Source organism: Procambarus clarkii, chromosome 62, assembly GCF_040958095.1.
Source record: "Procambarus clarkii isolate CNS0578487 chromosome 62, FALCON_Pclarkii_2.0, whole genome shotgun sequence".
NCBI classification, from domain to species: Eukaryota; Metazoa; Arthropoda; class Malacostraca; order Decapoda; family Cambaridae; genus Procambarus; species Procambarus clarkii.
The window spans coordinates 17,948,877-17,962,265 of record NC_091211.1 but is presented as its reverse complement, the minus strand read 5'-3'; the positions used below and the strand labels follow the sequence as shown (position 1 = coordinate 17,962,265).

General features: G+C 42.8%; 1 protein-coding gene across 50 annotated transcripts in view; it reads right to left on the bottom strand.

Moving 5' to 3' along the window:
* LOC123766472 (trichohyalin) overlaps positions 1–13,389 on the bottom strand; it is a 129,571-nt gene that overhangs the window by 47,144 nt on the left and 69,038 nt on the right. For 44 of the 50 annotated variants that reach the window (XM_069308244.1, XM_069308247.1, XM_069308246.1 and 41 more), the window contains 4 exons: positions 12,924–13,146; positions 10,390–10,425; positions 5,288–5,329; positions 3,985–4,038 (listed from right to left, as the gene is read on the bottom strand). In XM_069308244.1, the coding sequence (XP_069164345.1) occupies positions 3,985–4,038; positions 5,288–5,329; positions 10,390–10,425; positions 12,924–13,146 (355 nt within the window). The remainder of the gene's footprint in view (positions 1–3,984; positions 4,039–5,287; positions 5,330–10,389; positions 10,426–12,923; positions 13,147–13,389) is intronic. The other 6 variants (XM_069308250.1, XM_069308252.1, XM_069308260.1 and 3 more) reach the window with 4 other exon arrangements.

The following is a 13,389-nucleotide window of genomic DNA, read 5'->3' as shown; positions in this document are numbered from 1 at the left end:
GATTTTGACTGTCAACATGTACAACATTAACTTAAGGAAATTCTTTGTAACTAATCAAATATGCAATAAATAAATAAATTTAAAATTTACGTGTTAAGTGCGACTGGAGGGTCTCCCCATTACCTATCTTGGCCCAGTCTAGTTTATACGATGATGGTGGACTTCCCTGTTACTTGTTATTTTGACTCAGTCTGAGGGCTAGATTTATAAACCATTTACGCAACCACTTATGAAACCTGTACATATTTCCTCAATCATGATGGCCTTGTTTACGTTTAGTAAAAAGTTCATGAACTTTAAAGCTCTATGAGGCTGTTAACAACAATAATAACCCTGGATTGTTTACTTTCCAAGCTCCTAAACTGTTTATTAAATGTAAACAAAGGTGGCATGATGGAGGAAACATGTAGAGGTTTTCTACTGTGTAAGTGCTTCATCAATCCTGGCCGTGTTTCACTCAATGATAATGAGATCATTTTACCTGAAATGCTGTGTATTTTAGTAGCTTCAGGCATTTTATATACTAGCTCTGTCTAGAAATCCAACATTCTGTTTGTAATTCATTTTGTATGTATGTAATTTTACCTAAATAAGAATTATTATTATTATTATTATTATAATAATGCTATATGCAAATCAGCTGTATTAATCTGATTGGGTTCTGTGTTTTTTGTTTAACCTTGTCAGAGTGGAAAACCCAACTTCACAATTATAACTGATCCCTATAGAGAGCAACAAACAACACTCGTTTTAAGATTAGATATTCATATGAAAATGCTGACAAATTTTGTGATTTTTGCTGTGTTTTTAATGTATTGTTTACAAAAGAGATGGAGCAGCTTATTTTTTATTTGTTCACATGCTGGACCAACCGGGCTGTGGTGGATATGTGGGTCTGCGGACTGCTCCAAGCAACAGCCTGGTGGACCAAATTTTCACAAGTCAAGCCTGGCCTCGGGCCAGGCTTGGGGAGTAGAAGAACTCTTAGAACCCCATCAAGTAGGTATCAAGCAGGTTAGTTTAAACCCTATGATAAATTCAGGCAGCTCAAAACCAAATGGACATTTTACCCAGTATTTTTCTTTCTCATTTCCAACTTGTCTTGAAGAAAGTAGTGATGAGAACTGGCAGGCAAAGTGGGAGGGGGTGTAACTGTATGGCTCCTTGCATCTTGCCCTGTCTTTCTTCAGTGATGTTATTTTCTTCAATGTATTGCAACAGAGTTAGCAACACGTAATAGTTCAGGTGGTCATCTTGGTGAGGCTTGATAGAGTAGTAAGGGTTTTTGTAATGCTTTGATTTCCTCAGAGTCAGAACAAATAATCTTTTTCTTGTAGTTTCAAATTAAGTTCATTTAGGCATGACAAGAAAGATATGATATCCTCATTATCCAATTGTCATTACTAAACAAATCTACTAAATCAAATTGTTGTTTCCAGAAAACAAAAAATTATTATTATGCATTCTTCCTTGATGGACTCTTATAATGACTGCTCCATCACACAGAAACCCTCTGTGTGGTACAAAATATGGGAATAATGAGCACCACTTCTAAACATATCCTTTCAAATAGAGTGAGCTTCCTTAATGATATTAATCACTTTAATGACCTCTTCCAGAACCACATTTAAAATTATCAGGGATACCCTTGGAAGCCAAAGCTTCAATATTTTTGTCAACCACACAATTTCTCCAACAATATTTGCAGAGCCATTACTTTTAAGTCTTTTGCAATTACACCAATCAAATCTATTTCCCAACTACATACTTATTCAGCATTCTGAACATGCCTGATACTGTTGTTTTACAAACATCAGACAACACGGTAAATTTTTAAGAAAAACAAGAAAATTCTCTCGACACATTTGTAAAGAAGGTAATATTAAGGTGACAAAGTGTGTCAGTAAGGTACCAAATCTTTAGTACTTTTTGACCTTGTGACCCAGTGATAAGCATCACGCAACCTAATAATGATGGGTCGTGACCCGTACTTTGAAGAACCCCGCTGTGGACGACACACCCACCTAGCTCTGGACGACACACCCACCTAGCTCTGGACAACACACCCACCTAGCTCTGGACGACACACCCACCTAGGTCTGGACGACACACCCACCTAGCTCTGGACGACACGCCCACCTAGGTCTGGACGACACGCCCACCTAGGTCTGGACGACACGCCCACCTAGCTCTGGACGACACACCCACCTAGCTCTGGACGACACACCCACCTAGCTCTGGACGACACACCCACCTAGCTCTGGACGACACACCCACCTAGCTCTGGACGACACACCCACCTAGGTCTGGACGACACACCCACCTAGCTCTGGACGACACACCCACCTAGGTCTGGACGACACGCCCACCTAGGTCTGGACGACACGCCCACCTAGGTCTGGACGACACACCCACCTAGGTCTGGACGACACACCCACCTAGGTCTGGACGACACACCCACCTAGGTCTGGACGACACACCCACCTAGATCTGGACGACACACCCACCTAGATCTGAACGACACACTTAACTCATACATACACTTTAAGAACAATCTTCGGCAGATTTACCAAGAGAGACTGATCTGAAATTATTCTCTTGGCTTTAGCAAGAATGGTGTCTTCTCCACTCTTCCCCCCCTTCATTCTGAAAGTGCTGTGTTGTTGAACATGGCAGGAGAGGGGGGGATGGATATGCATGTCCCATGCACACACAGTTTAATAATAATAATAATAATAATAATAATAATAATTTTTATTTAGGCAAAGGTACATACATAAAGAGATTTTACAAAGTTTGTTGGCTTTATAGATAGAGCTAGTACATACAATGCCTAAAGCCACTATTACGCAAAGCGTTTCGGGCAGGAAAAAACACTACTGACTAAAGCTTAAAACTAATGGGTAAAAAGAAAAAAATGCGTTGAGTACAAATAAAAATAGAGGTAAAAGAGGGGGGGAACATTGTTGAAAAAACAGCACAAATACAATTATAAATTATTACAGAAAATTACATTAAAACAGCGTTGATTTGTAAAACAAAAAAAAAAAAAAAAAAAAACATACATGGGTTGACAATAGAAGGGTAAGGTAGGTTACATGGAATTTATTAGGTATAGCTTCGTTTTTAACTTAAACTGGTTGAGAGAGGTACTGTCTTTAACATGGTTGGGAAGGTCATTCCACATCCTGGGCCCCTTGATTTGTAGAGCATTTCTGGTTTGATTAAGTCGTACTCTAGGAATATCAAAACTGTATTTATTTCTGGTGTGGTGCTCATGGGTTCTGTTACAACCTTCTATGAAGCTTTTGAGATCAGGATTGGCATTACAATTTAGCGTTTTGTATATGTATAATACACATGAGTGAATGTGCAGTGACTTAATGTCTAACATATTCAGAGATTTGAGTAGGGGTACCGAGTGATGTCTGGGGCCAGAGTTGGATATTGTCCTAATAGCAGCTTTGTGTTGAGTAATTAGAGGACGTAAGTGATTTTGGGTAGTAGAGCCCCAAGCACAAATACCATAGTTGAGATATGGATAGATAAGGGAGTAATAGAGAGTCACCAGGGCAGGTGACTTTACTGAGCCCAATAACCAGACCACATTCTTATTATATCTGTGAAAGTTGCTCAAAATAGCTTTGAAGGGGGAACTTGCTATAGTTTAGAAAACTATAACTATAGAAAAACTAAAAACTAAACTAAGCTAAATAAAAAAAACTAAACTAAACTATAACTTAGAAAAGTGCTCATTATAGCTTGAAAGAATAACATAGCTTTGAAAAACACAAAAATAAGAACAAAAACTAACATTACCTATACACTGGAAGCAGGAGACAATTGCACTTTCCTGAACAAAAGCTACTCATGGCAAAGGCTCATAATGGCTATCAAAACTTTATACATAAGAGAAGAGGGAAATAATATGAGTGGCCGCACAAGCAGCCACAAGAAGCCAACAAATGACCCAACAATACTCACGAGAGTGGAAGTATGGCGGGCCTGAGGAGCCGCTGGAGAGCCTGGACTATCAGTCTGCAAAGTGAGGTTAATTTACATCATCTGAGGTCAACTCGGGTTATCACAGGCCGTCACATGGGTCGTGATAGGGAGTCAGGAGGAAAGAATAAGTTACCGATTAGTGTCATTTGAGAATTGTGTGGTAGGACGCAGCTGTGACAATTTTTAGTTCAGATGGGAAACATTTGGTAAAGTCAACAGGAGGGTTTCCGAGTCCTGGACTGACATTGTTTTAATAGGCGACATGACAAGTTAAGATGACCTGATAGTTTGGAAACAAATTCAGTTCTTCATTGCACACCAAAATACTGTAATAGCCGTGTTCATTAATTCATAAATACTATTGATAAAAAACAAGGCGAGGAGATACTTACGTCCTTGACAGTGACAAAGAGCTCATGTGGGAAGTGCATGCACAGTCATAAAGGGTAACCAGTGGCTCTCATCATTAGCAACCACTTGTATTAAAAGACAACTACTGAACGGAAAAAGGATTTGACAGACGTATATTGCAGAGTATGTGCAAGCATGATAAAAGCAACTTTGAGTCAAGTTATTCTTCATCATAATTACCTTTCATTTTGACCTAGCAGAGTAATAGATATATATCTACATATTATTGAGTAGCAATACAGACGAAGATGACTAGTTTAGTCTCAAGCCACCTGAGGACTGAGAGGGAGGCAGAAGAGGAGTCAGCAGTCCACCTCTCCTGACGAAGGTGTGCAGAGAGGGAAGGCTGGGAAAACATGCCAAGCTGTCAGAGATGGGCAGATACATTCAGTAGATCAAATAAAGCAGCCTGCAAAAACAATAGCAAAGAGTGCATTAATGTAGGTCAGATTTGTAGAGGGTATAGGACACAAGCCACAAGCATCCCATAGCAAGGTTGGGTCTTGACAAAGGGCTGATGCAGCAAATGCCATAGGGGAAACTCGGCTCAAAACAGACCAGCAAAGTGTGTATGTGGAGAGGTATTATTACCTGTAAAGAAGAAAGCTGTCATGCAAGTTTTCTCCGCGATAAGAACACAAAAATGGAGGAGAAAAAAAATTGAGATTGTGAATATAAGCGTTAGTCTCGGTGGGCAAAGACAGAGGTAAGGTTGACTGCAAGCCACACCATAGACCACATAGACTGGGCCCAGCCACATCACACAGGGCTACAGACCACAGTACACAACAGGCTGCAGTCATCAGGAAAGCTGAAATGTTGGAAGAGTAGCAGAAGGGTCTAGAGGGAGGGGGGGGGGGCAGGAGCTTACCCTAGGCTGGCTGTCTCTCCGCCACGGAGTCGGACTCTCATTCTGAAAGACAACAGTGTTCTTGAGACTTCTGCATAAGACAGTAAATTCACATGTTCACAAGTAATGTTTCTGGAGAAAATGAAGTTCAAAAGATGTTAAATGTACAAGATGTTGAATAACATAAAAGTCACAACGTAACACACACTCCGTGGACCAGTGGACCTTACTAAAGACACTTGACCTTTGCTGATGAGGACAGGCTGTAAAACAGTCAAGTCAGATCTTAGTACATCTTAACCAAATTGCGCATCACTCGGTACAATTTAAACTTCGAACTGAAAGTAGCATGTCACTGTGAATATTTGCATGAGCCAGGATTTATCAAGTGTTTAGTCAATCACTTACGGCCCAACCACTTGGGCTGGACGGTAGAGCGACAGCCTCGCTTCTTACAAGTCAGAGTTCAATCCCCAACTAAACAAGTGGTTGGGTACCATTCCTTCCCTCCGTCCTATCCCAGATCCTGATCCTCATATCTCCTCCAGGTGCTGTTTAGTCTGAATGGCTTAGTGTTTTCTCCTTATCTTACCTCAACCACTTACGAAACCTGTACATGTATCCTTAATCATAGCATTTTTTTTTTTACAGCTATTTAACAGTTTACAAGCTTAGAAACTTCACAACCCAAGGTTATCAGTGTAATAACACTGTAGTGCTCTGAAGCTCGCTCATAAACTGTTAAAATAAATGTACCGCTATGACTGAAGAAAGATGTAGAGGTTTTGAAAGTAGCTGCATAAATCCTTGCTGAATTCTGGCCCTTGTAGCCTAACCTAGATGTGCTAACCTATCTGTATTAACCTGATTTACCCGAAGGCCACTAACACTAGTAGCCTTGGCGAGGACAAGAAGCTGGTGGCTTGAAGGACCTCTCATTTGCCTTGATGATCCTCTCCAGGTGGATTTTAAAACTAAACGCAGTTTTGGCACTTTTGGCTTTGGCAGGTAGGTTATAATGATTATAACCATTAACCAATGGTTATATATATTAATAATGGGTCAATAACCCTATGGATGAAAAAGAACCTCTTGTTCTCAGTCATACAATGTGGCTTGTTGAGCATAAAACAATTGCTCCTTGTTTGTGTTCCATCTGACCTTTTGAAGAAATTGTCAGGATCAACATCCTCCAACTTGTTCAGTATTTTAAAAGTTCAATGGAGATTTGCCCCATCATGCCTGGTTGGCAGTGTTGTTAGGCCAAGATGTAGACCTAACAAGATCTAGAATTCCTACAATATCTGTAGACTTCCAGAGTCTGCAGTCTGCTATGCCCCGCCTTTTGATCATTAGCGGTTCAGTGCAATGACTCTTATTCATTAGTTTTCTTAACTTACAGTATATACATTTAATAATGATAATAATCCTGTGTATTAAATTAGCCTCGACAACTTCCTCATCTAGTTCATTCCATATATTTACACCTCTTAGACTGAAGACACGCACATCTGCGTCTCTAGTTATGTCTTGTGCTGCTGTTCCTCATTTAGTCTGGTTTGGTGTTGGGCATAATGCCTATAATCCTATAGAGGGATATTAAGGCAACCACAATTACTTAGTGACCAGTGAGAATACTTAAGTTCCCCCTACTATGTTCAGGACTAAAGCAAATTGTGTATATAGAGTACACTGATTAGCTAGCAGCATCTCTAAATTATATATAATATATAAATATATAAATAATATATGCAAACAAGCTTGAATGGTCCCCAAGCCAATATGCAACTGAAAACTCCACACCCCAGAAGGATTTGAACTCAGACAGGCAGGAGCACTATGCAACATGGCATACCTGGTTCCTTAACCACTCGACCACCGTGACTATACAAAAGTCATTGGTAGCTGAGGCTATATCCCCAATGACCCGACAGCACTTGGTGGTAAGCTTGGGCATAGATATTTCATCGAATCACCTCACTTTGTGGGGCCACGTGAGCAACACAAATGCGAACGATTCCATCGAATGCGAATGAAACGAATCCTGGGTTCGAATCCTTCTTGGGTGTGGCATTTTCAGTTGCATATTGGCTTGGGGACCATTCAAGCTTGTTGCATTTGTGTTACTCACGTGGCCCCACAAAGTTAGGCGATTCAATGAAATATCTATGCCTAAGCTTACCACCAAGTGCTGTCGGGTCATTGGGGATATAGCCTTGGCTACCAATGACTTTTGTATAGTCACGGTGGTCGAGCGGTTAGGGACCAGGTACGCTATGTTGCATAATGCTCCTGGCTGTCTGGGTTCAAATCCTTCTGGGGTGTGGAGTTTTCCACATACATTTTTTTTACGTATATAGTAATATATTATTTATTTATTTTATATATATATATATTATATATATATATATATATATATATATATGTCGTACCTCGTAGCCAGAACTCACTTCTCAGCCTACTATTCAAGGCCCGATTTGCCTAATAAGCCAAGTTTTCCTGAATTAATATATTTACTATAATTTTTTTCTTATGAAATGATAAAGCAACCCTTTTCTCTATGTATGAGGTCAATTTTTTTTATTGGAGTTAAAATTAACGTAGATATATGACCGAACCTAACCAACCCTACCTAACCTAACCTAACCTATATTTATAGGTAAGGTTAGGTTAGGTAGCCAAAAAAAGCTAGGTTAGGTTAGGTTAGGTAGGTTAGGTAGACGAAAAAACATTAATTCATGAAAACTTGGCTTATTAGGCAAATCGGGCCTTGAATAGTAGGCTGAGAAGTGCGTTCTGGCTATTAGGTACGACATATATATATATATATATATATATATATATATATATATATATATATATATATATATATATATATATATATATATATATATATATATATATATATATATATATATATATACATACATATATACATACATTATACACATCCTTCGACCTTATTTTGAAGTGTTTCTCAATCTTCTTGGACAGTTTCCATTAGGATCCTTTACATTGTTATATTGTCTGCAATTTCCTTCTTTCCTCTCTTGTGGCGGGGTCCAGTTCCCTCAGCCTTTCTTCATACCTCAGTCCCTTCAACTTTTTTATATCTCAAAACTTTTATATATCTCAAAAAGTTCCTGAAGGTTGTGCGGATGTTTGCCATTTTAGAATATGCCGCCGATGTTATTCTGTTGCTGTGTGCTTCTGATGTTAGATTAAGAGCTATTTGCTTTCTCAACTCTTTCTTTGGAAAATTGGAAAGTTGCCTTCTCTTCGTCGTGTGCTGTATTTGAGGCCGTCTTACTCCTATTTCTATCCTAATAACCTTGCATATGTAAATATTAGCATGTCTTAGAGCCTCTACCAGCTTGTCCTAGAGCCTCTACCAGCTTGTCCTAGAGCCTCTACCAGCTTGTCCTAGAGCCTCTACCAGCTTGTCCTAGAGCCTCTACCAGCTTGTCCTAGAGCCTCTACCAGCTTGTCCTAGAGCCTCTACCAGCTTGTCCTAGAGCCTCTACCAGCTTGCCATAAAGGCTCTACCAGCTTGCCATAAAGCCTCTACCAGCTTGCCATAAAGCCTCTACCAGCTTGTCTTAGAGCCTCTACCAGCTTGTCCTAAAGCCTCTACCAGCTTGCCATAAAGCCTCTACCAGCTTGTCCTAAAGCCTCTACCAGCTTGCCATAAAGCCTCTACCAGCTTGCCATAAAGCCTCTACCAGCTTGCCATAAAGCCTCTACCAGCTTGCCATAAAGCCTCTACCAGCTTGCCATAAAGCCTCTACCAGCTTGTAAAGCCTTCACCAACATGTTGTAAAGCCTCAACCAGCCAGTCTTAAAGCCCCCACCAGCATGCCATAAAGCCTCAACCAGCTAGTCTTAAAGCCTCCACCAGCATGCCATAAAGCCTCCACCAGCATTTCATAAAGCCTCCACCAGCATGTCATAAAGCCTCCACCAGCATGTCGTAAAGCCTCCACCAGCATGTCGTAAAGCCTCCACCAGCATGTCGTAAAGCCTCCACCAGCATGTCATAAAGCCTCCACCAGCATGTCGTAAAGCCTCCACCAGGCAGTCTTAAAGCCTCCACCAGCATGCCATAAAGCCTCCACCAGCATGTCGTATAGCCTCCACCAGCATGTCATAAAGCCTCCACCAGCATGTCGTAAAGCCTCCACCAGCATGTCGTAAAGCCTCCACCAGCATGTCGTAAAGCCTCCACCAGCATGTCATAAAGCCTCCACCAGCATGCCATAAAGCCTCCACCAGCATGTCATAAAGCCTTCACCAGCATGCCATAAAGCCTCCACCAGCATGTCATAAAGCCTCCACCAGCATGCCATAAAGCCTCCACCAGCATGTCATAAAGCCTCCACCAGCATGCCATAAAGCCTCCACCAGCATGCCATAAAGCCTCCACCAGCATGCCATAAAGCCTCCACCAGCATGCCATAAAGCCTCCACCAGCATGCCATAAAGCCTCCACCAGCATGTCAAAGCCTCCACCAGCATGTCATAAAGCCTCCACCAGCATGCCATGAAGCCTCCACCAGCATGTCATAAAGCCTCCACCAGCATGTCATAAAGCCTCCACCAGCATGTCATAAAGCCTCCACCAGCATGTCATAAAGCCTCCACCAGCATGCCATAAAGCCTCCACCAGCATGCCATAAAGCCTCCACCAGCATGTCATAAAGCCTCCACCAGCATGCCATAAAGCCCCCACCAGCATACCATAAAGCCTCCACCAGCATGTCATAAAGCCTCCACCAGCATGCCATAAAGCCTCCACCAGCATGCCATAAAGCCTCCACCAGCATGCCATAAAGCCTCCACCAGCATGCCATAAAGCCTCCACCAGCATGTCATAAAGCCTCCACCAGCATGCCATAAAGCCTCCACCAGCATGTCATAAAGCCTCCACCAGCATGTCATAAAGCCCCCACCAGCATGCCATAAAGCCTCCACCAGCATGCCATAAAGCCTCCACCAGCATGTCATAAAGCCTCCACCAGCCAGTCTTAAAGCAGCAGCTCTGACGAACCAATCACTCTGAAATTGCAGAGTTGGGCCTTAATATGTCTTAAGATATGCTATAGGCCCAGAGGAAGTGTCCTTACCTTCAGGCTGTCCTTCCTGAGGGTGTCTGAAGGGTTCTGGAACAAGAAATAGGCGAATGTTGAACGGAGAAAAGAATCATGCCAGATGTTTTTTTTTTTACCACAAACGTGGCCACATATTTACAATGCTAACCAGCATATATACATTTTCTTCTGTCCTCCATGGACAGGGTTAGAGAAGTGTTAAACATATAGTTCAAGGGTTTATTGAACACTCAACCACAGAAGGTGATTCGGTGCTTTTAAAATGCTAAGCTAACCTACATACGTAAATACATAGATTCACAGATTTACGTATGCCAGATGGTTTGTTTGTGTGTACTCGCCTAGTTGCGTTTGCGGGGGTTGAGCTTTGGCTCTTTGGTCCCGCCTCTCAACTGTCAATCAACTGGTGTACAGGTTTCTTGAGCCTATTGGGCTCTATCATATCTACACTTGAAACTGTGTATGGAGGTCTGCCTCCACCTCATCACTGACTTATGCATTCCATTTGTTAATTACTCTGACATTGACAAAAATCTTTGTAACGTCACTGTGGCTCATTTGGGAATTACCTTTTCCACCTGTGTCCCCTTGTTCGTGTTCACCCTGTCAATTCCTCTGAGAATTTTGTAGGTGGTGATCATGTCTCCCCCTTACTCTTGTGTCTTCCAGGGACGTGAGGTTTAGCTCCCGTGGCCTTTCTAAATATGAAAGTTTAACTAGGTATGAACTCCAGACTGGAGCTGCATACTCCAGGATTGGTCTGATATACGTGGCATACAAGGTCCTGAACCATTCCTTACACAAGTTTCTAAAGGCAGCTCTTATGTTGGCCAATCTAACATATGCCGCTGATGATATCCTTTTGATATCGGCTTCTGGGGACAGGTTCGGTGTGATATCAACCCCCAGATCTTTTTCTCTATTTGACTCTTGTAGGATATCACCTCCCAGATGGTACCTTATGTTCAGCCTCCTGCTCCCTTCGCTTAATTTCATTACTTTACACTTTCCCGAGTTAAACTTTAGTAGCCATTTTCTAGACCATTCCACCAGTTTGTCCAGGTCGTCCTGTAGTATCTATCTTCATCTGTTTTGATTCGCCTCATAATTTTTGCATCAGCGAACATTGATGGTATGTGTGTGTGTGTAGGCTTACTAATGACCTCAGACTACATCTCACTCACTCACTCACACACACACACAGGGGCCTGTGACTGAGTTGATAGCGCTCAGGACTCTTAATCCTAGGGACCGGGGTTCGATCCCCGGCGATGGCGGAAACAAATGGGCAAAGTTTCTTTCACCCTGATGCCACTGTTACCTAGCAGTAAATAGGTACCTAGGAGTTAGACAGCTGTTATGGGCTGCTTCCTTTGTGTACTCGCCTATTTGTGCTTGCGGGGGTTGAGCTTTGGCTCTTTGGTCCCGCCTCTCAACCGTCAATCTACTGGTGTACAGGTTCCTGAGCCTACTGGGCTCTATCATATCTACATTTGAAACTGTGTATGGAGTCAGCCTCCACCACATCACTGCTTAATGCATTCCATCTGTTAACTATTCTGACACTGAAAAAGTTCCTTCTAACGTCCCTGTGGCTCATGTGGGTACTCAGTTTCCACCTGTGTCCCCTTGTTCGCGTCCCACCAGTGTTGAATAGTTTATCATTATTTACCTGGTCGATTTCCCCTGAGGATTTTGTAGGTTGTGATCATGTCTCCCCTTACTTTCTGTCTTCCAGTGTCTTAAGGTGCATTTCCCGCAGCCTTTCCTCGTAACTCATGCCTCTTAGTTCTGGGACTAGTCTAGTGGCATACCTTTGAACTTTTTCCAGCTTCGTCTTGTGCTTGACAAGGTACGGGCTCCATGCTGGGGCCGCATACTCCAGGATTGGTCTTACATATGTGGTGTACAAGATTCTGAATGATTCCTTACACAGGTTCCTGAACGCTGTTCTGATGTTAGCCAGCCTCGCATATGCCGCAGACGTTATTCTCTTTATGTGGGCTTCAGGAGACAGGTTTGGTGTGATATCAACTCCTAGATCTTTCTCTCTGTTCGTTTCATTAAGTACTTCATCTCCTATTCTGTATCCTGTATCCTATCCACTGCCTAGTTTCATTACTTTTGTGTGTGTGTGTGTGTGTGTGTGTGTGTGTGTGTGTGTGTGTGTGTGTGTGTGTGTGTGTGTGTGTGTGTGTGTGCGCGCGCGCGTGTGCGTGCGTGCGGTAAAAAATATCCGTTGATTGACAGTTGAGAAGCGAGCCGAAAGAGCAGAGCTCAACCCCCGCAAGCACAATTAGGTGAATACTAGGTGAATACACCCCCCCAAGAGTTTACTTTTAGTCCTAAACTACAATAACGGATTAAAGTATACGTGGTGGCAGGGATTTAAACCCACGATTAATATCCAGGATCCACCACTACTGGCAACGGAAGCTGCTCATTGTAAATGGGTTTAAATAGTGTTTGTATCATCTGTTATTTAATGAAGAGCTACGCCCAGTGTGTAAACAAAGTCTCCGTGGCCGAGTAGCTTACTGGACTCTTACCTTGATGAGGTTGTTCTGGGGTTCGGGCGGAGGGGCGGGCATGGGTGGGGGCGTGGAGGGCACGGACTGGGGCGTGGTGGGGGTGGAGGGCGTGCCCTGTTCCCACTGTCCAGACCAGCGTCCGGGCCGCCTCCAGCCCTCACCCTGCCACTCGCAGTCCGCTCCCACGCTGCCTGGACTCACAGACCCCGACGACTCCCGCCTTGCCTGGCCCTTAGGCGGTCTGTGGAGAGAAGGTGGTCACTATAGGGTGTATTGGTGCCCGTGTGGACACTATAGGGTGTACTGGTGCTCGTGTGGACACTATAGGGTGAACTGGTGCTCGTGTGGACACTATAGGGTGTACTGGTGCTCGTGTGGACACTATAGGGTGTACTGGTGCTCGTGTGGACACTATAGGGTGTACTGGTGCTCGTGTGGACACTATAGGGTGTACTGGTGCTCGTGTGGACACTATAGGGTGTAC